The sequence below is a fragment of the Abramis brama genome (assembly GCF_963993115.1).
Source record: "Abramis brama genome assembly, chromosome: 7".
In the NCBI taxonomy this organism is placed as follows: Eukaryota; Metazoa; Chordata; class Actinopteri; order Cypriniformes; family Leuciscidae; genus Abramis; species Abramis brama.
Window position 1 is genome coordinate 11,084,775 of NC_139969.1, and position 26,307 is coordinate 11,111,081.

Below are 26,307 nucleotides of genomic sequence, written 5' to 3' on the forward strand. Positions count from 1 at the left end.
CAGTACTACTCTAGAGAGAATCTTGATTACAATGTGTCTTCTCACTGTGTGTAGGACGGTGGTGTTCTCAGTGACTGTATTGTATGATGAGAGGATTGTGCTGGTAGCAGAACAGAGACCAGATTCAACTGAAGAAGAGAGTTACCAGTGGATGAGCCGAGTGTTGCAGGTACACACACACTTAACCAGGCTCGAGGCTCAAAGTTTGCATTTTTACTTTTTTTCTTTCTTTTTTTTAAAGAAATGTTATTCTTTATTCTCTATACTTTCTATACTCTCAATGATGCATTAAGTAAGGGATAATGTAGAGCGAGGCGGTTGTTATAGTGAATACAACCCCGACAGGCTGGTCGGGACCCCGACGCGAAGCGGAGGGATCTTGAATCAGCCTGAAGGGGTTGTATTCGCTATAACAACCGCCTCGCTCTACATTATCCCGCTTATTACATGGCTACCCACCAAATAAATCAATAATTTGACACAACATATTGATTTAAAAAGGAGTTTATTGATTTAAAAACGATTGTATTGCTTCCGCTAAAGAAAATAGTCCATTCCGTCTCTACGGTTAGAATCCTGCGTCCATAGCAACGCTCTGTTTTTCATGGCAACGGTGTGTTATACTTCGCAGCGGTCTGTTATCAAGAAATAACACACCGCATTCTACATTGGAATTCAACCAAGCCATGTAATAAATTGTAATAAAAATAAATTAAAAAGTGACAGTAAAGGCTTTTACATTGTTACAGAAATTTCAATTTCAAATAATTCTTTTGAAAAAATTCATGGATTCCACAAACATATTAGGCAGCACAACTGTTTTCAACATTGATAATAATAAGAAATGTTTATTGAGCACTAAATCTGTATATTAGAATGATTTCTGAAGGAACAATGTGACACTGAAGACTGGAGTAATGATGCTGAAAATTCAGCTTCATAGTAATAAATTATACTTTAACATATATTAAAATAGAAAACAGTTATTTTAAATTGTAGTGATATTTTACAATAGTACAATTTCACTGTATTTTTGATAAATAAATGCATCCTTTTTTGAACATAAGATACTTCTTACATTTTTAAATATATATAAAAAAAATCTTTGAATAGTTATGCAACTGTTTTAATTTTTATCTTCTGGTGGAATGAGCTGTCTAACTCAACCTGAGTCTTTAGTCATTTTCAAGAAACTGCTTTTTTTTCATCAAAATTTGACCCATTAATACTAACTCTTTCTATTCTATATCTATTCTATGTAATTTTTCTATAAAAAAAATAAACAAACCTTGCTATGTGTACTGTACTAGAGTAACTGGGACTTGCATAATGTTGCCCTATTGTTGGTTTAACTGCTTCTGTCGTTCTCCTCATTTGCTTTTGGGTAAAAGCGTCTGCTAAATGTTTAAATGTAAATTTTTGTTGATAAATATAATTAAGGTTGTTAACAATTAATAATGAGTTCTCTGACCAAACCTGTGTGTGTTTAGGCTATAGATGGTATTCATCAGGTGGGGGTCTACTGTCTGGCATTGGTTCCTGCCAACACCCTCCCCAAAACCCCTCTGGGTGGAATCCACCTGTCCGAGACTAAACAGCTGTTTCTGGAGGGGGCGCTACACCCCTGCAGCATCCTCATGTGTCCTCACTCCTGCATCACCAACCTGCCCAAACCCAGACAGAAGCAACCAGGTGCACAAGCCCTTATGTGTGTTATAGAGCATGATGTGTTTGTTACATAGAGAGTGTTGTGTAAATATCATGTGTGTGTTTGTTGCAGAGGTGGGTCCTGCCTCTGTGATGGTGGGGAATCTCGTCGCAGGAAAACGAATGGCTCAGGCCAGCGGACGAGACCTGAGTCACATGGAGGACAATGAGCAGGTAAATTCAGAGTTTGTGAGTCTACAGAGATTAAGATCTCTTAGGGTTGAACAGTTAAACAGAATAAAATCAAAATTGCTATAATAATGGCTGCGATTTAATAAACAAAACAAAAAGAAGATGTGCTGCGTGTTTCAGAGTGAAGTGCAGCACTGTCTTTATTTACATGCAAGCAGCTCATGGTCCGTGTCTCAGAGCACCTCGGTATGCAGTAAATGCTGCTCCACATGAAATCATCTCAGCATCTGATATACTCTTTTTCATTCTTCGCTTAGGGGTAAAAAGAAGTTTGAAATACGTTTGCAGTGGTTTACTGTTAGCGAACATCCCAACTACACCCATGCTTCTGGGAGTGTCGTTTAGATGAATATGTAAATATGTGCCGCACGCTTTCCTTTCAATAACAAAATGAACACAACAAAAATGACAGCGTTGTACAGTTGTACTGTAAGATAAAATTATTATCGATGTTTTACTTGATAAAAATACTTAATTGTTATTTATTAATGATAGCCATAATAATTGTATAATTATATACAGATAAATTCACTCTTTTTGGGGGCCAAATTGTGCAGCCCTACAAAACAGCACAGCAAACCTGGAGCTATTTAAAAAAAAAAATCACATTTTAAATCACAATCTTAATTTTTATCAGAAAATCACAGATTATTCCCATATCGTGCATCTCTAGGATCCCTGTAGATGGGAAGATAAGAGCCAAAAATGTACTTCAATTGACCTCCTAAAGGAAACCTTTACAAACAAGCCGTGTGTGTGTGTCTGTCTGTCTGTCTGTCTGTCTGTCTGTGTGTCTGTCTGTGTGTGTGTGTGTGTCTGTGTGTCTTTCACTCGGACTGATTATTCTTTCTCTTATGTGTTCTAGTTTCTCTTTCTGTCGGAGGTGCTTCAGTGGAGAGCTCAGACAACTCCTGACCACATACTGTACACGCTCATTAACTCAAGGGTAACACACACATATTGCTTTTCTCATTTCCCTCAGCAGTGTGTTTAGAAAATGATTAAAAATCAGGAGCCTTTCTGACCTCCATATGATTTCAGGTGTAGCATTGTGTTTCTATAAGTGTGTGTGTGTGTGTGTGTGTGTGTGTGTGTGTGTGTGTTTCAGGGTGCAATAGGAAGCTCTCTGACCTGTCTACAGCTTCACAAGAGAGCTGAGAAAATTGCCACTATGCTGTATGAAAGAGGACAGCTAAGAGATGGAGACCATGTAGCATTAGTGTATCCACCAGGTAAGCACACACATACACACTCCGGCTAACTTACTTGATTTGAAGAAGTTAAAAAGTCTTATTTTGCCCTTACACAAATTAAGGCCTTTAAAATGTCTTAAATCAGAGCTGAAAGTCTAAAATTCATGAAGTCATGGCATTAAATGTTGCATGCATTGCAAAAAATTAAACATTACTTTTGTCTTGTTTTTCAAAACAAATATCTAAATATCTTTAAATCAAGATACATTTACTTGAGATGCAAATTTAAAATCTTAAAATTTAACATGAAGAGAGTTTGATTAAAACAAGAACTAACCTCTGTCAATGAGTTATCAAAACTTCCCTTTGAATTAAGTTTTTTGGTGTTTTTTTTGCCCAATTGCACTCAAGTACATGCATCTTGATTTAAGAATCTTTAGACATTTGCACTGGAAAACAAGACAAAAAATACTGAGGAAGAACTTACAAATCAGAAGGTACAGTAAAAGATATTTACATATCCTAGTAGTCTTTTTTTGTTTTTGAAAAATGAATTAAAAAGTAACAAATATCTGTTGTAAGTTGTATTTTCAAACTCTACAGTGTTGCTCATTGTGTTTCTCCTTAGACATTTACATTTAGAGAACATATTTATGTATTGTTCAATTTATTCACTTGCGTAAACAATTTATTTACTTGGTCTTAAAAAAAGTCTTTAAAAAGTCTTACATTTACCTTCATAAAACCTGCAAAACCCCTGTTGATTGCATGATGTGCAAATTAATGAATCTAATATTTGCTGTGAAAAGCTCCCAAATGACGATATTTTAAAGACAAAGGCACTGAACATACTCTAAAGTTTGCCAATAAATCTGCAGGTTGCAATAATACATATGTTCCTTTATTTCAGCCAAATAAAGGGTAGAAATCACATTTGTTGTAGTTTTTCTGTGGTGCTAATTGTAGCATTTCATGAAATCAGATCAGCTACAGCAGACGGTCCTGTTCTTTATATCACATTCAAGAGTCATTCACACTCCAATTAAATCTGTAGAGAAATCACATCACGTTAGCTTTATGAAACATTTGATTAAATTTAAATTAAATGAAAATATCACATTACAGTTAAATAAATCATAAATGAGAATGAGTAAATGTGCACTGGCTGAATTCCAGCTTTTTGTTACAGATGTAGTTTTATTTCACGAAGATTTATATCTGTGTGCATTTTTGTTTCGTTTTTTTGTTTCAGGTCTAGATCTGATCGCTGCATTTTACGGCTGTCTGTATGCAGGCTGTATTCCTATCACTGTACGGCCGCCTCACCCTCAAAATATCCCCACTACACTACCTACAGTTAAAATGATCCTAGACGTAAGGACACACCTCTGTCGTGAATTTAATTATTAGAGATATCTTAATAACTTAATAGTGAAATCATTTAAATTATTGTAAATGTGATGCATTATAGAATGAGACATCAGCTTTCGAAACATTACCATTTTTAATGAATAAAAATGTTGGTGTGTGCAGGTGAGTCGTTCAGTGTGTGTTATGACCTCCCAAGCCATCTCTAAACTTCTGAGGTCTAGAGATGCGTCAGTGGCTGTGGACTTTAAATCATGGCCTCCTATCCTGGAAACAGGTGAGTTTGTCAGAGACATGAGATCTTTGTTCTGAGGTTACACCTGTCAAGTGCTCATCAGAAATATGTGTGTTTTTATTTATTAGACGATTTGCCAAAGAGGCGTTGTCCCCTGCTGTTTAAGCCATGTGACCCAGACTCGTTGGCGTATCTGGACTTTAGTGTGTCCACTACAGGCATGCTTGCTGGAGTGAAGGTTTGTCTCATCATACCTGTTACTAATGTTGTTTTATGTACCAACTATTAGTGTGAAGACATTGCATTTCTAATTTCAGTAATAATCAGAATATTCAGCTCTGTTGTATGTTTTTCTGTGCATGGTAGTTTTCAGATATAACCATGTTAGTTAAGGTTATTTAAAATAACCTTCAAATAAAATTCTTTATTAAATAATGTAATTAAATTTGAATTTATAAATATTTGAAATGTATATATTTTTTCTTAAATATATAAATATATTGTAATATATTTATATGACATATACATAGGTGTGTGTGCGCGTGTGTGTGTGTGCTGTTCTATCCTGGTGGGGACTTTAACCTGAATGCACACAGATTCATGGGGGCTCATGTCACCATGGGGACCTAAATTGAGGTCCCCATGATAGTGAACCAGACGTGTGTGTGTGTGCGTGTGTGTGTGTGTGTGTGTGTGTGTGTGTTTTGTAAAACAGGGGTTTTCAAACTTTTGATGCCACAGACACCCAAATATGATCAAATTTATTTATTTCTTATATATTATATTATCTTATCTTCTATAATCTATAATAAAATATGTTGAATTAGAAACATTTTCACATGTGGTGAGACTCTGCCTTTTGGACCCTTTTGTATATTTCTAATGAAGGGACAAGAAATATGTTTGTGTTAATTATTTGTCTTAAATTAAAAAAAACAATAATCTCTATAATTTTTTTCTCTCTTTCTCTGAAGATGTCTCACAATGCAACCAGTGCTCTGTGTCGCTCTGTTAAACTGCAGTGTGAGTTGTATCCCTCTCGAGAGGTGGCCGTATGTCTCGACCCGTACTGCGGCCTTGGCTTCGTCTTGTGGTGTCTCTGCAGGTACGGATCACCTGTGCACTCTCCTGAGATGAACACTCAGCAAACACAGGTGTTCATTTGTGTGCTTGTTTTCTGTGCGTAGTGTGTTTGCAGGGCAGCAGTCTGTTCTGATCTCTCCGATGGATCTAGAGGTGAACCCTGCTTTGTGGCTGCAGTCCGTCAGTCAGTTTAAAGTCCGAGACACGTTCTGCTCGTACTCTGTGATGGAGCTCTGCACGAGATCTCTCAGCTCTCTCACCGACTCTCTAAAGGTGCGCGCACACACACACACACACACACACACACACACACACACACATACCATTTCAATCTGCTTCTCATCAGGATTATTATAGTTAAAGGTATAGTTTACCCCAAAATGAAAATTCTCTCATCATTTACTCACTCTCATGCCATCCCCGATGTATATGACTGTCTTTCTTCAGATAAACTACATTTTTTTTAGGAAAGTAATCCATCTCTGTGTGTCCATATAATGCAAGTGAATAGCTGCCGCTTGTTTAAAACTTGAAAAATCACACAGAGATTGTGACAGTAATCCATACAACACAGGTGGATGTCTTCTGGAGCGAAACGATTGGTGTGTGTAAGAAAAATACTAATATTTTTCACTTTTTTTTCTATATCATTGCTTCTGTGCTACTGTTATACGAGCGTTCACAAGTTCAGCTTAACACAAAAGTAAGTGCATTGTGAAGTTCATGAGGAAAGCACATGATGTAATGGTCTGGGGATGTTTCTTTAACACCCATGTTTAGAGTTTCCCCTGGAGCCTGGCAGTCACGCAGAGTTGGACAGAGGCTGATATATGCTGTGCCATTCTGTATTCTTTTTGTGTTTCCCTCTAAATTAAATATATTCGTACAAGGTAACCTGTGTCGAATGCATCCTTACAACACAGTAGCAGGTTACAATGGGACCACTACTTCTCGCGCAAGCTTCACAGCGCTCGTATGACAGTAGACTGGTCCGGAAGCAATGATTTATAGTTTTTTTAAAAAGTTTTTCTTACAGATAGTTTTCGCTTCAGAAGACATTGATTTATCCACTTTGGTTGTATGGTTTACGATACGATCGCTGTGTGTGGTTTTTCACACGTCAACCGACTGGCAAGCCATTCATTTGCATTATATGGGCTCACAGAGATGGATTATTTTCCTAAAAAACTTGGAAGAAAATGGAAATGGAAGTCATATACATTGGGGTTGGCATGAATGTGAGTAAATGATGAGAGAATTTAAATATTTGGGTGAACTATCCCTTTAGCTTAAACTAAAACCATAAAAAAAAACATTTTGGTTACTTGAAATAAAATAAATGTTAATTGAAAAAAGAAAAGAGAAAAAATATTTTATTTCAGCTAGTTGCTAAGGCAACATTTCTTATTTTCATTTAGTTTAACTTGATGTATTGTACTAAAAACTAAATCTAAAATTTTACAAAAAATACAAATGACAAAAACACAAAGAATTGTTAAAACTTTAACTGACATTAAAATAAAAACACAAATAGTATGAATGAATAGTATCTCAATAATACTAAAATAACACCGTTTCTCAGTTCACCCCTGTATTTGTGTGCGTCTCTCTCTCTATCTCTCAGGCCCGTGGGATGGATCTGACCCGTGTGCGTTCATGTGTGGTTGTGGCGGAAGAGAGGCCTCGTGTTGCTCTGACACAGTCCTTCTGTAAGCTCTTTAAGGATGTGGGGCTTCACCCTCGTGCCGTCAGCACTGCCTTCGGCTGCAGGGTCAATCTCGCAATCTGCCTACAGGTCAGTATAGGCAAGAATATGACCCACATCGGATTTCATAGCCTAGCGGCATCCCCAGTGTTCAGTTTATTTCTTTTTTCTAGTCATGTAACTCATTCAACCTTCTATTTGATTTATTGATTTATTTAGTTTTAAGTTTATTATTTAAGTTACTTTTTAACATATTTATACATTACATCTTCCTCTCCTCTCCTCATGTAGCCTCATAGGTTGGGGAAGCTTGCTGAGCAGGTATGACTGAACTTCAACTGATCCTCATCATTTCATAACTCTTGACTGTTCTTCAGTTATTACAACCATATGTAGATGTGGGAGTAAATCTACTAATTATCATCCTTTGTGCATGACTACTAATTTTTACTAGCTGACTAATTGGCAAAGCAGTGTTAACCTCACCTCAAATGACTTCAGCTTCAGTGCTCTTGTCCAGAACTGTTCACACAGGGGAAATAATGTGAGTGAGAGAAACGAAAGCATGCTCATCTCTGGATTCAGTCATAAAGGGTGCAAAAAACATTTCTGCCTTTGGACAACTCCTGATTAGCTTCAGGGTGGTTTACAAAAAATGTTGCATGAAACCAAATATATTAGGTCATTACATGTTATTATATACAACTAACACCTTGCATCTACACTGGAACAGGAGTTTTCCTTCTAGATGATGGATGCCAACAGTTTAACCTGTTTTGAATTAGATGTTTACATAAGGGGAAATATATAATCTTTGAACTAATCTACCTCTACCTTCCTTCTTTTGCTGATTGGTTGAAACCTGTCCATGCACTATACATTTGTACACTTTGTTCACTTTTAATGAAAGTCACCTTGACCATAAAAAAGTAAAGCAATCGTGCTCATCTGGTGGGCGATTAAGTATGTTTGACTGTAATTTATAGAAGGTGATTTGTATGTTTGTGCAGGGAACATCAGGACCTGATCCAACAACTGTCTATGTGGACATGAGAGCACTGAGACATGACAGGCAAGACACACACACACACACACACACACACACACATACATTAGGTATTTCATTATTTTCATTCTTACAGAGATGTAGTAAAAGGGACAAAATTATTAGAGATTAGGACAGTACCATTCAAAAAGTAGTTTTTATTTTCAACAAATAGTCTGTGAAAGAAAGCCCTTAATGTTCAGAAAATGTTAATTCTCAGAATATATGAAACTAAATATTATATAATATATTTAAAAAAAATATGATATACTAAAATATACGAAAAGACATTCCGCTTTGAAAATATTGACAGGCAAGTGTGTCAGTACATAGCTGAAATAAGAAACGAGGGGCCTCGCTGGTGGGGATGTTCGGCTCTTTGCCGAATTCCAGTGACTTCAGCTGAATAACGGCTCTAGTTGTGGGCATCCCCTCATTGATTTTTTCGTCTACGTACTGACACACTTGCCCGTCCATTTCTTCGAAGTGGCCATTTTTAGGACCGCGGGAAGCTTTTAGCATTTTTAAGACTTTTTGGGCTCGCCATCTTCTAACATTACACTCTTACACTCTGTATTTCTTGGCTGCTGAATGAGAGTTGTTTGATGACTCTGCTGCGTTTATCAGTCATGGAGGAAACTCCATTATATAGACAGAACCTCTTTCACATGGAAACATGTGCTAACAATGGAAATTTGCATTCAGAGGTTACACCTTTTGGGGGTATGAGACCATTTGACAGGAGACCACCTTCCTTTGTGTGCCAGTTCTCTCTAAACTCTTAAAAACCTTGTTACCTTTTGTTTTACTTATTTGGAAATGAGTACCAGTCGCACTGAGACATTTCAAATGATACCAAACATGTATAATACTCAATGATAATTATTCACATCAAATCATATGTATTTTTGGGAGCAACTCTCTCTTCCAGTTCTTCCAGTTTTTCCAGTCTTTCACTGTACACGTATTATTTAGCTCTCCCTATTGTTGCGGCTGGATTATTTATATGTAAATGTCTAGACCGTGAATATAAGACAAACCCATTTTTTCAGATGTATTTCCAAGAAAAAAAAAACACTGTCATATATTTGGAACAATATAATTTTTTTTCTATCAGATCCTCATCTGAAGTAAGACTGTATGTGTTTGCAGGGTGAGACTGGTTGAAAGAGGATCTCCACATAGTTTACCTCTCATGGAATCTGGGAAGGTTAGTAAGACAGTTAAATGATTCTTTATTTTCTTTAACCACATTAGATTCCAAAATGTGACTTTTTTTCTTAATTTTTTAACAGATTTTACCTGGTGTACGCATCATCATCGCTAACCCAGAGACGAAGGGACCAATCGGAGACTCTCATTTAGGGGAGGTTAGACCAGTAGCACTCTCTCTTGTCTATCAGATAAAAGAATATCTCCTCATAACCAAGCATCTCACTTGTGTCCGTTTTAAAATGTGTGCAGATCTGGGTCCATAGTCCACAGAATGCCAGTGGGTACTTCACTGTGTTCGGAGAGGAAAACGTGCGTTCGGATCATTTCGGAGCCAGGTTGAGCTTTGGAGACACTCAGACTGTGTGGGCCAGAACCGGATACCTTGGGTTTCTGCGCAGGACTGACCTCACTGATGCAAGCGGAGGTGTGTGTGTGTGTGTGTTCAATATATATTGGGCATTTTGTCACAGATAAAGAGGGATTGTCTGTGCATTCATAGAGAGAAAGATTTTTGATTTGCATTGAGCAGTGGAGTTGTTATGAGTTGTTTTATTTGTGTGTTCAGAAAGGCACGATGCCCTTTATGTGGTGGGAGCGTTAGATGAAGTCATGGAGCTGAGAGGTATGAAATACCATCCCATTGACATTGAAACGTCCATCATCAGGGCACATCGGAATATCACAGAGTGGTGAGCTCACACACACACACGAACACACAGAGATTAGGGGTGGGAACCATGTATAATCGTTTTATATTAAAGGATATTTTGAGGTTGGTAAGATTTGTTTCTGAAATAATATTGTGAAATATTATTACAATTTAAAATAAGTTCTCTATTTTAAGATGTATTTGATTCCTGTGATGGTAAAGCTGTATTTTCTGCATCATTACTGCAGTCTTCAGTGTCACATGATCCTTCAGAAATTATTCTAATATGCTCAAGAAACATTTCTTGTTATTATCAATGTTGAAAACATTTGTGCTGCGTAATATTTTTGTGGAAATCATGATCATTTTTAGGAAGTTCAAAAGGTAAACGGTATGGTATATATAGAAGCATACTTATTTTTACTGGAAATACAACCTAAAATATAAAAAGAAAAAAAAAACAGCTGAAAAAACTGAACTGAAAAAACAGCTGCTGCACATTAAATAACACGAGTTAATATGCCAAAGTCTCAACACACTTTAATAAATCATAAAAATAATTGGATAAGCCACATTCAACATTTAACGTGTGTTTTTCCTGGCAGTCACGAGCCTCAATATTCAAGGAGGCAATAATTTCCTTTAAATGTCTGTGCCCTTAAACTGGATATGTTATTATTCAGGTAGCCATCCATAAACTTGTTTGCTCAGCAAGATTCTCTTTATAATGTTGCTGACAATACAGTAGTTGATCAAAACTAACTGCAGTGCAGATGAAGACAGTTTATGCTAATGCCTAGCGTAGTTGCATTGCAAGAAGAATACACATTTTAGAAAAGCAGCTACTTGTGAAATCGGTATTCCGTATAAGTTTGCAAGGTTCAAACTTTCTCTCTCTCTCTCTCATTCAGTGCGGTGTTCACATGGACGAATCTCCTTGTGGTGGTGGTGGAGTTGGACGGTTCTGAGCAGGAGGCTCTAGATCTGGTTCCAATGGTAACTAATGTGGTTCTAGAAGAACACTACTTGATTGTGGGTGTGGTGGTCGTTGTGGATACGGGCGTAATTCCCATCAACTCTCGCGGAGAGAAGCAACGCATGCACCTGCGAGACGGTTTCCTCGCCGACCAGCTCGACCCCATATATGTGGCTTATAACATGTAGAAACACACACGCGATGATCTTAAAGATAGGCACAACAACCATGATTTCCAGCACCTTCTCACTCTCAGCACTTCTGTCAGCCTGCTAACTGTAGATCGAACGCCCTAAAAATAGCAAACACACACTCGCACATCATTCACAGAGGGACTTAAAAGACTTAAAGGACTCCTGTAGCATATCTTTAAGTTCTTATTTTCATTTTTGATTGTGTCGCCCAATATTTTGCTAGTGTTGGTTATTTTTTTAACTTGCATACTAAATTTAATTTAAAGAATGGAATTTTATATGATAAATATTGCTGTTGCCAATTAAATCCATGTTATTTATTAGTGTTTTTAAACCTGTGATCACAAATATATGTCATATTTGTGCTTTTACGTACTTTTCTTTTGCATATATTGTTGTTTTATGCTCGTCTTTGTTGGTGTCTGTTGATACACATTTTTGAAGTTGTATTAAAATATCACATAATCATTTAGCATGTCTATCATTTTAATGATACTAATGTTAAGTCATTTTCATAATTGTTAATTATGTACAGAAAATTGTTTGTTTTGTTTTGTCTAGCTTTTGCAACATAATTTTTTGTGACTTTAATAGTTTAGGCTAGCAAAGGTAATTTTATCATGTTTATGAACAAGATCATATCTGCACTGTGATACGCATAAATATAGACCTATGTGGAATAGAATTTGCATTCTAGACTCATTGCCCAGCAGCAGCTGATCTCTCCTGTTTTATGTCTATCTCTAGAGAGAGAGAGAGTGAGGGAAGGAGGGAGGAATGGACAGAATGACATATGCACAATGTGTGTTTATTATATCTTTATTTATTTTTGAAGCTTTCATTACATGTAAGATACAAAAGCACTTTGATTATGTCACTATGTCTTTTCATATGTCAATAAAATATTTTCAACTATTCTTATTGAGAAAACATGTCTGCCTTGCAAACTTTTGTTGAGGATCACAATGTACATTCACTGCCATCTAGTGAACAAAATGCTAAATGCATGTTTTACTCTAATTGAATGCTGAGTGGAGTAACATATGCGGAAAAATAATGAACTACAAATTTATTAATATTTTGTGTTTTTTTTTTTTTTTTTTTTAAGATTTGTTTTATTCAGTCTTACAAGCCAAACTGGTTCTCCTGACCTACTGCATGTCAGACTAGCTGATGGATCAGTTGCTTAACTCAGAGGGGCAAAATAATGCCGGTTTTTGTTCATAGGCTACTGTAGATAGATAATAGTAAACTTATGAATGCGCTTATATTAATCATTTGAATGCATGTTAAGTTTAGTCCGATAGATAGATAATTAGATACACTGTAAAAAAAAAAAAAGAAAGAAAGAAAAGTCCATTCAATTTAGTAAAAAAACTATTTTATTATCTGATATAATGTTAATTTACCGACATATTTAAGTATTAACATCTGTTTTGTATTACACTGACAACCATCACCCTCAATGGTGATTAGAGAGTCACATGATGAATCAAAGCTCATCAAAAGCAGTTTATCCACAAGCTGAAAAAGTTCACATTAATATATAGAAGCTGCACAATGTAAATCACACAAACTCGAAACACGACATTTTAAAAATGCAATAAAAATTAATGTAACAGCATTAAATGTAACATTAAAAACCATAATGTACATAACTGATAAGAAAAAAATTTAAGAAACCGTTATTTCAACAAAAATACATCAAATGTGTAGTGTCACGCAGGGAATTGTGGGAATGTCAATTTACGTTTTTTCCACAGTAAACTATACAATGATTTGTTCCTTTTCACGTCTGTAACCCTGTAACCCAGTAAAATGTACGGTTACATCTCTCACAGTTATTCACCCGATATAGTAAGGAAACTTTCACCATAGTATTTTACAATCCTTTTCCGTTAAAATCACGATCCTTTTTTACAGTGTAATAGTGAATTTATTAATGCGCTTATTAATCTGTGACGAGTTTCTGCATGTTTAGATAGATAGATAGATAGATAGATAGATAGATAGATAGATAGATAGATAGATTATGAATGCGCTCAGTATAAACTGTGAAGAGTTTCTGTGTATTAAGTTTAGTCCACAAGGTGGCGCTTCCGGACCGCTCGTGCACGCTCGTTGCGCCACCCTCATTCTGCCAGTGTGAACTGAAGCTTCCTGTCACTGTGTGTATCCAGAACAGCGGGTTTGGTCAGAGTGCGTGTGTTGTTGCAGGATGTGGTGAGTGTGAGAGGAGGTGGTACCGCTCACAGCTCGCGCGGTGACGAGAGGGACAGCGAGACGTGGCGCGCACTCAGAGACGGGGCAGCAGCTGGAAGACTCGAGCGAGTTGAAGTTCGTTGTGAAGGGCGGAAAATCACGGGCCGACGGCCGCTCCATACAAGGCAAGGTCGGGTGGGGAGCATTTTAGGGAGAAGCGCTGATCCAATCATCTGCACTCCTGGGAAGAGCCGGAACCGAGCGACGCGACTCGTTTTGTTTACTATAAATATTCTCAACTTACATGTTTGAGATGTTTCTTTAGAAACTCTCTTATTTCTTTAGTTGTTTAGTTTTTAGTTTTGTTGTTTGTTTTGGATTTGTGTACTTTGGAGATGAGTGCGTCAGCAAACGGAGTGCAACCCAAACCCGCACCAGCGGTCAGTCAGAACGGACCGGGTTCTGCTCCGACCCCCAAAGATGTCAAAACACCCAAGCCGGTTGTACCGGACGAGGAGCCGCAGTCTCCGGTGACGGACGCCACACAGATGGGAATTAAGTTCGCCAAGACATTCCTGGTGATTTTCCCCATCTACGTGCTGGGATACCTGGAGTTCAGTTTCAGCTGGGTCCTCATCGGCCTGGCCGTGCTGTTCTGGCTCAGGCGGAACCAGGGAACCAGATTCGCTCGGGTCAACCAGGCACTGGCGTTTCTGGAGCATGAGGAGCGAGCGGTGCGTCAGACCGTCCGGAGCTCAGAGCTGCCGCCGTGGGTGAGTGAGCGACACACGGAACATGTGGTACTCAAATCTGGTAATGATTGACATGGAGAACTTTGACCCCAGGGCCAGCATTGACCTGTAGCACTAATTCAGACTTGTGTGTGTGTGTGTGTGTGTGTGTGTGTGTGGTTAAAGTCTGATGCTGTCAAAAGTATGTGTAGGCTACTCACCAATGACATTGCTTACATACCTGAATGAGTCACAAATCCAATCAAGACACAAATCTGAAGTGTCAGAACCGGCCATCCAACATTTGACCTGAGAAGAATCACTATTAAGCGCTTCTAAAATCTGTATATGTAAAGTAGCCTATTCCATAGGTCTAGTGAGAGACAGATAGTTGAGTGGAATTTGTCTACTTATTTATTTATATTTAAGCTCTACTTTGCATAAAAATAAATATAATGGCATTAATAATAATAAAATATTTAGGATATAACTATTTAGGATATCTCTTATCGACCATTATATATAAAAAATATTCTTTATTATATATAGGCCTATATATATATATATATATATATATATATATATATATATATATATATATATATATATATATATATATATATATATACAGCACTTGTCAAAACAAAAGTTTGGAAACATTAGGCCTACTGTTTTTAATGTTTTTGAAAGAGGTCTCTTATGCTCATCAAGCCTACATTTATTTGATCAAAAATACAGAAAAAAATTATTACTGTTTAATATAATGGTTTTCTATTTAATATACTTTACAATATAATGCAAAGCTGAATTTTTCCAGCATCATTACTCCAGTCTTTTTATATTTTAGTCTATTTTAAATTGTAATAATATTTCACAATATTACTGTTTTTTTCTGTTTTTGATCAAGTAAATGCACTCTTGATGACTGTAACTTAGGAACTTCTTTCCTTAAAGATATATAGTTATATAAACACTAAAGATATTTTTATTTATGAGGGCCGATACCCAGATTTGATTCTGAAATATTAAATCAGTGGCTGCATTCAAAATCATTTGTCATGCTCAGGTAGAAACATAAACTTGAATCCTTGTGGGAAATTACACACACATGGACATGCCAGGTTGTCATGTCCGTTTCTTTTGGCCTGCGGACACTCTCTGGCTCTGTTACTTTAAACAAATGAGTGCGCTGTCTAACCTGAGATCACAGTTCTGGCATATCATTTCATATCGTTAGCAGGCCTCTGTGCTGAAAGAGTCATTCAGGGACACAAAACTCCAGTGTTCACTCCATTAGCTTTAACTCACTCTTCTTGGCATGGCCAGACAGGCTTTCGTTGTTCTTTCTTTCAGTTTTAGCCTGATATTAAGTAGGCTAACTTGAACAGGTAATTCGTGAAACTCAGGTTGACTGATTGTCTGAGTTGGGTTGGTTGCATGGTTTGTTTGATTGTGAACCTACTTGAAAGTGGATTATTGTGTTATATGATAGTTTTTAAAAAATGAAACACTGCACACACTCAGACATTCAACTTTACAACAATTATTAGTTTTAAGCATGTGTGTTTGAGTGAAGTGTGTTTGTAAACAAGTTCAGGTCATATATTTGTTTATTTGTGTCAGATGATAGCCACATATGGTGAAATAACCTCTCCTTAGTGGGTGTGGTGCGTTACTACAGTAACTGTCATTATGACATTCATCATCATTATTATGACATCACCAACACATAGGGAGTCACATGCTTGAGGACATGTTGCTATAGTGACCTGTCACTCAGATGAGGCGCGCCACTTTCCCTTTTGGGTTAATGGTGTGTCTGAGCAGATACAATAACTCTTTTCCTGGAGGGCAGATTTTATAAAGACAGTATTCCCATCCTATTGTGTGTGTCTGTGTCTGTGTTTGTGCACGTGTTCATAACTAACAAGGGAATCGTTATATTAAACATGGCGATGAAAAGCAAGTGAAGTTTGTGTTACCTGAACCATGAAGTGTACACACAAGTGGTTTTGGTTTGTCCTAACCTTTCTGTGTAACTCATTCATTATATATAATCTGCTTCTGAGTAGTGGTCGGCTGATATCGACATTGGCCCGCCAAACTATATTTTAGAGAGCGGTGCAGTTGCTGTAATCACATTATCTGACATAGTATTCACTAAAATAATTAGAAATAAATAATTTGAAAATGATTTAAACTTAAAAAAAATCTTGATTCTGTAATAGGGCTACTACTATACTTGAATACTATCTATCTGTAATGCTATACTTTTTAAAAAAAAATTGAGACCTGTCTGAGTGCACTGGGAATCATGTAAAATAAAGACCAGGCAATGCTAATTTTATATGCATTACTCATTGAATATGACATAACGGCCAACTGGATATAGCGCAGCATATTATTAGACAGAACTGTTAAATAAAGACAACAAAGACCACAGATTGTGGGTTCTTAGAAGACTGGGTTTTCAGCTTTGTCAAAATAAAAGTCCCACTTGTGACGCTTATCGGCCAAACAGAAAAAAAATTACTGGCTAATGCTGATAATAAAAATAAAAAAAGCCAAATATCTGGCAATATATTGGTCGACAACTACTCGCCAGCTTTGCCAAATCCTCCTCCTACAAAACCAAAAAGTCAAGCTTCTAAAATCTAATAAAGGGTTAAAAAGGACTAGAATTGGACTGTTGCAAAACAGTGTTTCATAATCCAAGAGACACCTTTTATTCGCTTGGCGTTATCGCGTCACGCTCAGTGTGAAAGGGCCTTTACTGTGTCTGTGTGTGTGTGACTGATACATTTATTACAGTATGTTTGTTTGCTTTACTGTGTCTGATCAAAGTCACATTGAGCTCTATAGAGACTTTGTTTGTTTGAGACTGGTGCAAGTTCTTTTTCTGTATTAGGTGGTCAGAATATGGATGGCTCTTTTCAATGCAGTGCTAAGCTCCAATGTTTTTGTTCGTTGTCTACATTGATTTCCATCCACAGCCATCATCTTGTTCTTTCAGGAAACACTGTGGACAGTGTTTTTCTCTCCTCATGTCATTTATTTTTAATGAATAAACTAGAAGTCATTTAGGTCAGCGGATCTCTCCACCGCCAGCCTCGTTCATCTCGTCATCCGCTGTCTGTAAATTGCTGAGGGGTACCAGTCTGTCCGTTCTCTCTCAGCAGAGATGCTTGTTTACTAAAAATCCAGTCATCATTTACTCACCCTGTTGACTCACCCCATTGAAACCAATATGATTCCAAGCCTGGATATTCTGCTAACCATCCATTTCTAAAAGTCTTACTGGTTTCAATGGTGCATGATATATATATATATATATATTAGTTGTCAACTGGCATTACTAATTTGTTAGTATATGTCCATACTGGATATAATCGTCTGATATTGGATATTTAATGCATGCTCGTGCTAATGCATGCATGTCCGTTGACAACCTTTTTTCCGTGACTAAGACGAGGCAATAAGGGTCATAACTGTGACTATATGGGTATATTGACGTAAAAAGAAAATATGCAGCATGATATGTGACTTAAGTTTTCATTTGATTAAAACTTGACTAAAACGCTCATTATAGACATTTAGTCGACTAAAACTTGACTAAACAAAACAGGACAAGGTTGACTAAAGATAAAAACTAAAAAGTACATTTGACACAGAACAACAAGACTAAAACTAAAACAAAAAAATGGCTGACAAATTTGAAATAGTTGAGTGCATCCCTACTGTTCCTTCCTCATATTTGACATATTTTTGTATGTCAGTCATGTGCTAATAATACGGTCCAATCAGTTTCTTGCATTGAGTCTGACACGCTGACTGTCTGGCAAATGCCCCTTGACCTGTTCAGCAGTCGTGCTGACTCCTCTCAGACGTGCCTGTGATACCTCACCGAATCATTAAGCAGCTCTAGCTGTAAGTCCTTCATTGAGTTCACAAGACCTCAAGGTCCACGTTCCTGCTGAGAGTGTTTCGAAGGGCACTCCGCGAAGGGGACGTTATTTGTAGGGGCATTTCAAACAAAAGTGAATACCTGAATCCCTTTACAAAGGGCCCTTCCACAAGTCCATTAGCGAAGGGTACATGACATGGTTACTTCAAGAAAGTCAATTTATTGTTTATGGTCATGTGACCCAGGGTGGCGAATCCTTGTGCTAGATGGCAGGAGAGTTCAGGTTAACATATAAAAAGAACAATTCAAGTTGTCTTGTTTTTTTGTGATATTTTTGTGTTTTCTGTGTAATACAAAAGGACGCCCTACGTGGTGCACAATGCATGTCACATGACTTACCTGCTCCCTTCCAAGCCTCAAACACAACGCGACGACTTGAGAAGTAGTATGCAACTATACACGTATAACCTCAAAGAACATTTCAATCAAATATCAAACACAGTATACAAGAACTCTAATAACAGTAATATCCACAAAACGGCGCTAATAGGGAGTGTGCAAATGGCAAAGTGAGCAAAAAGCTTCCGGCACGGAGGAGATACGGGTATTTAAACGGTGGCGTGAGGTGATTGGCAGCGTGAACCGGGGCGTCATCTTCCTTGGTGAAGAATCGCAGGCTGTGGATCCAATGGAATCTGAAACGCACACAAAACAAACTACCCACACATACACATAACACGCATTCCTCCGTATAGCATACGCAACTCAAGGGCTCTGTGAATAGGGCATAGGGATGCTTGCTTCTGATTGGAGTTTTGCAAACACACATGAACAAGCTAATCAAGGTCTTCAGATGTCTTACTAGAAAATGATAGGAAAGTGAGTTTGATCAAGGTTGCAGCTAAACCCCTGATTTAGGGGTCAGATGAGGTCAAATCTGTCTATAAGTTTACTATTGTAGATAGCAGGGTTGCCAACTCTCACGCATCTCGCGTGACAGTCACGCATTCAGCCTCAATCTCACGCTCTCACGCTCAACAAAGAAATCTCACGCAAAAATAGACATTCTTCTGTGCTGTATTTTTTTTCACTCATGTGCACTAAATTTCAGAATTACTATAAACAATTCAGGCTCTTAACTACTGGATGGACCACTATGGCGTTATTGCACAAATTAGTTAAAAATCTCCCAGAATCTAGAGCGAGCACGCATGCGAGACAGAGACTGTGCTCCAAACCAACCGATAGCGCACGCGCGCACGCACGGCAGAGAGGGAAAGTCTTACTCTCACTGAAATCTCACTGAAAACTGAAAAGTTGGCAACCCTCAGATAGCTACTGTTACTCGCAGAATGTAGTGTGTTTGTTTCTCAACTGGGCAACAGGATTGTTTATGACAAAGTTGTTTACTTGAATAGGAAATGACAGTGCTTAAAAGATCAGATCTTACACAGATGCACACGTTCACGTCCACGCCCATACATCCCCCACACACACATTACTGCATTTGGTCAGTGTCAGCGTGTTAACATGTCTTCATGAATCAGCTTCATGAATCATGCTTAGACTAGTTGCCTCGTCCTTTCAAAACTGCACTATTGTAACTGCATGGAAGTTTCTGCCTCATTTCAATTCTCATTTTAACTGTGTTTAGGGATTGATGTTATAAAAACAGACAGATAAATAATAATATTAAATATATACTGTATATTCACATTGTGTCTGTGAATGATACTTTGACCCCTATCAGCATTTTCTAAATCTTTTGAAGGCCAGAGGTATGTGTGTTTGCGGCAGAGATAAGACAGATGTACAGATGCAGTCTTAGTAATTATCAGTTCAGATCAGATCAGCATCGACTGCTGTCTGACAGGCTATGCGAATTAGCAGGCTAACTTTAGCTGTGTTATGCTCTCTGCGCATATAATCAGGAAATAGCACAGCTTTGAGTCATAGACTGGCTTTCTCCCTCAGGAAAATATGAGAAAGAAATGGAGCCAATACAAGTCAGGGATTTTCCATTTGGTTTTCCTGGCATATCTCTCGCTCACATGCTTTTGTGCGACATCTTTCCATATAGGTACTTTCTCCTTTACACAGTTTACTCTTCTCCATGTCGATTAAAGTAAGATGAAGAGACAGAGACAGAGAGACATGGAGAGAGAGCAGCTTGATGCAACAAATCTAGAACACGACCATTAAAATCAAAGAAACTGACGACAAAATAGGGATGGAAATATTAGCATTTAACTTCTTAAAACAACATTTATTTTGGGAACAGACTTTTTTGTTGTTGTTGTTAAAGAATTATGTATTAGAACAAAACTCCCTTTTAAATGGCTGTGACAAATTCAGTCCATGTTTTGTTTTAGAGTTGTTTTTTATCATCCATTTTAAAATGTCTGAAATTCATTAATTAAAATAACTATAGAAGCAGACATGGCATTAAGAAAGAAATAAACAAACAAAACTCTCTTCCAAATGAGTATCTATTAAAGTTTATTATTTAATTATGAGTAAACTGTAGCAGTTCTTGTTTTCTACACTGTAAAAAAAAATGTAAAGAAAAAAGTATAAAATTACTACAGTAAAAACCTGTTAATTGGTTAACCATAAGTTACCTTACCATAGTGAAAAATTGTAGGCCTAAATGGTTTAACATTGCATTAAATTTAATTTTACCGTTCAGTAATGTTAAAAGTCACCTTTATTTATATGGCGCTGTATACAGTACAGATTGTTTCAAAGCAGCTTTAGTGTGATAACAGGAAAATGATGCATTTCGGCTTTTTTTCAGCTAAAGTCAGTTCAATGTCGATTCAGTTCTGTTGTAAAGATCATAAATTATTAAATTAGTTAATTTAATCTATAAATCAGTTCTGCAAAAACAGTGGCAAGAAACCCAAACTCCATCTGGTTACAGAACAGAGAAAAAAACCTTGGAAAAAACAGGCTCAGTCGGGGGACCAGTCCTCCTCCGGCTAATGAACGAACAGTGTAAGGTTATGAGTCAGGCTGCATCACGTCAGAATTCAGATCGGGATTAGTAGCATTCTGTTCATCCAATGTAAAATGTATTTAATTTAAATAGGTTTAGTGAAGAACCACTTTTGCTGAATTAGTAAGTGAGTAACTCTTTAGAGCGATTAAATCCAATTACTCATGACTGATCCTTTAAAGGAGCACATAAGTGTCATCCTGTAGGTCAGCATCTGTGGAAGAACGCAGATGGTCAAGAACCTCCAACTGGACCATCATGAAAATTATGTATTTTAATGAAAAAGTATATATTTTTTTGTTTTAAATGAGATTTTCTAATTGCATCGATCGCTCTCTATGAGAGTGGGAGACAGAGACTGAGAGATCATGTTCTGTTGGCAACTTTAATTTGCTAGTCTTCAGCAATGTAACAAAATGTTCCAGTTTAACAGCCACATCATGTTATTATAATGTGGTCTTGTAATGAGTAATGGATATGATGAGTAATCAGAATAATACTAGTTCATTCAAGTTGTGAGCCATGGCCTAGCAGTGAGCTGTGGTGTTGCAGTGATTTGATTCTTTCCGTCTCCACAATACCTTTCCTCTCTAATGTGGCCAACCTAAGATTAAAACATCTTTTGATAACGTATTTAATTGAAGCAGATTGTACTATCCCTCACAGCCTTACATTCAGTTGCATCAAATTAAATATTGTGTCTACCCTTAATAAAGTCCATTGAGTGACAAACCTCAAGTAGCAAGCAAAACCGGTATAAAAATGAAATCATGAACCAATGCATCTTTCCCTATACGCTTGACAGTTGAAGACTCAATGTGTCATTATTAAAAAAATAAAGAATGAAAATATTTATAACTATTTTAATAGCTGTGATGTGTGCTACTGTCAGCTGATGATGTGCTGTGACAAATGAGACTGAATGTGTATAAATCTGCCATTCAAATAAAATAAAACATTCTGATTATTCAATCGGTTTTCTGTTTCAGGTTCATTTTCCAGACGTGGAGAGAGTGGAGTGGCTCAACAAGGTACTGTGTGTGTGTGTGTGTGTGCTGGGATGGTTTCATAAATATAGATCTGCATCTAGGATAACCCAGAAATGTCTCCTCAAGAGTATTAACTCTCTCTCTCTCTTTCTCTTTTCTTTTCACAGACTGTGCATCAGATGTGGCCATATATTTGTCAGTTTGTAGATAAAATCTTCAGAGAGACCATTGAACCAGCAGTGCAGGGGGCCAATGCGCACCTTAGTACTTTCACCTTCTCCAAAATAGACATGGGGGACAAGGTACAGTACATGCACATGTTTACCTAGCTATCTTAATTAGGACATACCACAACTCAAACCCTAAACCTTTCCCTGAAAGAAAACGTTTTGCATTGAAAAAATGCCCATAAAAACATTAAAAATAAATTTAAAAAAGCACATTATATTATTATTAAATTATATTATGATGGTTTAATTATATCTAAATTAGTGTAATGTATTAACTATACTGTATTAATATATTTATTTATTATAAATAGCACAAATAACTTTTGTATCGGTTTTTATCTTTGAGGACATGCCAAAGACTTCTGTTGTGTTATATAAAGCTATTTATAATTGCTACAGATCAACTCAAACCCTAAATTTACCCCTAAAATGAAACCTTTGGCAAAAAAAACAAAAAACAAATAAGATAAAAAAAAAAAAAAAAAATATATATATATATATATATATATATATATATATATATATATATATATAAATATATAAATTGTTTGTACCTTTAAGGACATCCACAAAGGAAGGTTTAATCATATTTAACTTCATATTTAACATACTCAACATTTGTCCCGTAGTACAGCTTTGTAAACCCACACACACGTTTTTCTTACACTCAAAATATAATACGTTTTTGTTTGTCTGCAGCCTCTCAGGGTGGATGGAGTGAAAGTTTATACAGAGAATGTGGATAAACGACAGATTATTATGGACCTACAGATCAGGTAAAGTACATAGACACAGTTAACCACTGGGACTCATTAATGGGCATTTTTGAAACTTTTTTTATTTATTTTTTATTTTTTTATTAGTTTTGTCGGAAACACTGAAATTGATGTGGACATTAAGAAATACTACTGCCGTGCAGGAATCAAGAGCATACAGGTAAGACAGAGACACAATTGTGTGACACATGCCTGTTTGTGTGATGCTTGCATAAGTTGCTTACATTTGAGTAGGTCCCCATTACCCTGGTAACAATAAGGGCAACCACACATGAGCCTTTTGAACTTCGTGTCAGAAGAGCTTATTTTCTCTCGTAGATTAGAGTCAGGCATTAGAGATAATGGTAGTCTCTTCTTATATCTGCAAGCAAAAGTTTTTTAATTATTTATGAGCCGTTTGCCTTTAACTGGAGAGGATAGTGGAGATGTTACAGGAAACGATACGGAGAGGAGGGGTGGTGGTATCAGGAAATGACCTGAGTAGGATCACTCCGATAATTCTTTTTATTAAAATGCCTAGTGGTTAATGCATATGTTGCAACACATTCAGCTGTAGTGCACATGCCAGAAAGTTTGAAATCCAACATTTCTCACTTTCATTCTTCCTTTTTATTAGTAAAAAATTTGATTAAAGGCACAATATGTAAGATTTTTTAATTTAAAATATCCAAAAACCACTAGCACAGTGTTATACATTTGAATGCATTAGAATTAGAAAACTAATCTGTGTTACATAGCTCAACATTGTTAGTCTTATTGTTGGAATCTCTTGTTTACTTGAGTTACCGTTAAGTAACATGTTTGTACCAAAAAGTAAATCAGACTACACCATTTTGTCAAGTGGCTAACATAGCATAATCAGAAAGAGCTTTATTTGTAATAACAGTAATAAAGCATTTTCTCCACCATACAATATATTTTAAAATGAATTACATGCCATTTAGCAACACAAGCGATCCGGCTTTTATTAATATGATATTCTAATATCGAACTGGCTTACTGCAGTGTGCAACAAGTGTCTCATACCAGCAGCCACCAAGCGAACGTTAACATAACTTTCAACATACTCAAATGTATTTAGTATGATTGTTTTGACCAAGTAAAACAGTGTTGCGTTACCCCACAATTTTAATTTGTAGAATAAACTGAGTAGTAATTCAGCCCTCGTGGCTATTTTATTAGAATGAAATAAAATAATATGATTTTAGGGAAGGAGGAGGCAGGAACCGGCTAACATTAAACGTAACTTTAATTGAAATAGACATAAACAACATAACGAAAGAAGCTGCAGCGGCCGACTATGGCATATAAGCATAAAAAAATGTTGTTTTTGTTTTGAATAAGCAAGCTCTAGCGGCGACACTTGCATACTGTGCCTTTAAATGTCAGATTAATTATGCAAAATATTATAAAATGATATTTTGTACTGCTACATTTTTTTTGCTCACCATTTATTTGTTTGTTGTTTGTATGTGTAGCTTAATGGGGTGTTGAGGGTCGTCATGGACCCGTTGCTAGGAGACATGCCTCTGATTGGTGCCCTGTCTGTGTTCTTCCTCCAGAAACCCGTACGTTAACCACCATGTACACACACACACACACACACACACACATATTGCAGAAAAACTTGCTTTCATTGTGTCTTTGTATCTGATTCTTTTATACTACATACTTGACATATTACATTAGATGATCATACAATATAAAGAATGATGAGAATGTGCCTGTTATTTAATAATAACCCGCACCCTTGTTACTCCACTAAAGTTTTTTTTATTAGACTCCGAACACTGCACTGACCTGCTCTGCAGAAACTATTAAGAAATATCGAAATCTATTCCTCGTTCATCTCATTCTCAGCTGTTCATTTCCTGGAAGTCTTGATCCAGAATATTGATCTATTGGACACTTTACTTCTCTATCTTTAATATCAGTATCTTAAACATTAAGAGAAAGTTTTGGTTTCTGCATCAAACTCAACACTAACTGCCAGTGCCCACCAACTTTCAATTAAAAACCAATCAGGTTAGGGTTCAATCTTTGGACCAAATCAACAAAACCAACATTACAACATTTAATTTGAAGCAAAAAAAGTATTTTAAAAAAAGCAATCAAGATTCATGATTCTAAATGTTAACAGTAATTCTCTGTTTGGAACTGAATGGGTGTAACTGAGTTTGCTTTCCTACACTCTCGGACTTCCTATGTATTTGCACACTATCGCTCAAAAGTTTGGGGTCAGTACGATTTTATTATTTTTATAATTTACCTGGAAGTCTTGATCCAAAAAAAGAAATGAATCCTTTTATTCAGGAAGGATGCAAATAAATGCTGTTCTCTTGAGGAATCCAATATATATATATATATATATATATATATATATATATATATATATATATATATATATATATATATATATATATATATACAGTGCAATGCATAAGTGAATACACCCATGCTAAAGTTGACTAAAAAGAGGAATAAAAAATCATATTTTGGAAATTGAACTTAATGCCTTAATTTAAAAAATTAGGAAAAATCCAACCTTTAAGGACACCAATTTTCTTTGTGAATGAATAATGTATCGTAAATAAATAAATGTTCTTCCTTAAAATACATGGTGCATAAGTGAGTACACCCCTATGTTAAATTCCCATAGAGGCAGGCAGATTTTTATTTTTAAGTTTTTTTTTTTTTTTTAAATTAGGATACTATGCATCCTGATAAAGTTCCCTTGGCCTTTGGAATTAAAATAGCCCCACATCATCACATAGCCTTCACCATACCTAGAGATTGGCATGGGGTACTTTCCATAAGATCATCTCTCAATGCAAATCAAACTAGCTTTTAGGCTAACTGAAATAAAATCATGCCAATCTCTAGGTATGGTGAAGGCTATGTGATGATGTGGGGCT

The 26,307-nt window shown here is 36.5% G+C and overlaps 2 protein-coding genes across 3 annotated transcripts in view; both read left to right on the forward strand.

The window, feature by feature from the left end:
• Positions 1–12,479, forward strand: part of dip2cb (disco-interacting protein 2 homolog Cb) — a 34,080-nt gene extending 21,601 nt beyond the window's left edge. Inside the window, 17 exon segments of the mRNA XM_084119308.1 lie at positions 55–169; positions 1,491–1,692; positions 1,781–1,881; positions 2,765–2,845; positions 3,008–3,131; positions 4,345–4,466; positions 4,626–4,737; positions 4,824–4,933; positions 5,670–5,800; positions 5,883–6,051; positions 7,403–7,573; positions 8,494–8,555; positions 9,681–9,738; positions 9,824–9,898; positions 9,993–10,167; positions 10,309–10,432; positions 11,304–12,479. Of these exon segments, the coding sequence (XP_083975434.1) occupies positions 55–169; positions 1,491–1,692; positions 1,781–1,881; positions 2,765–2,845; positions 3,008–3,131; positions 4,345–4,466; positions 4,626–4,737; positions 4,824–4,933; positions 5,670–5,800; positions 5,883–6,051; positions 7,403–7,573; positions 8,494–8,555; positions 9,681–9,738; positions 9,824–9,898; positions 9,993–10,167; positions 10,309–10,432; positions 11,304–11,556 (2,185 nt within the window). The 3' untranslated portion in view covers positions 11,557–12,479.
• A 1,224-nt stretch (positions 12,480–13,703) lies between these two features.
• The window catches only part of esyt2a (extended synaptotagmin-like protein 2a), a 28,162-nt gene continuing 15,558 nt past the window's right edge, over positions 13,704–26,307 (forward strand). For both annotated transcript variants that reach the window (XM_084119286.1, XM_084119287.1), the window contains exons 1-6: positions 13,704–14,537; positions 22,387–22,428; positions 22,554–22,688; positions 23,316–23,392; positions 23,480–23,552; positions 24,871–24,960. In XM_084119286.1, the coding sequence (XP_083975412.1) occupies positions 14,160–14,537; positions 22,387–22,428; positions 22,554–22,688; positions 23,316–23,392; positions 23,480–23,552; positions 24,871–24,960 (795 nt within the window). In that variant the 5' untranslated portion in view covers positions 13,704–14,159. The remainder of the gene's footprint in view (positions 14,538–22,386; positions 22,429–22,553; positions 22,689–23,315; positions 23,393–23,479; positions 23,553–24,870; positions 24,961–26,307) is intronic.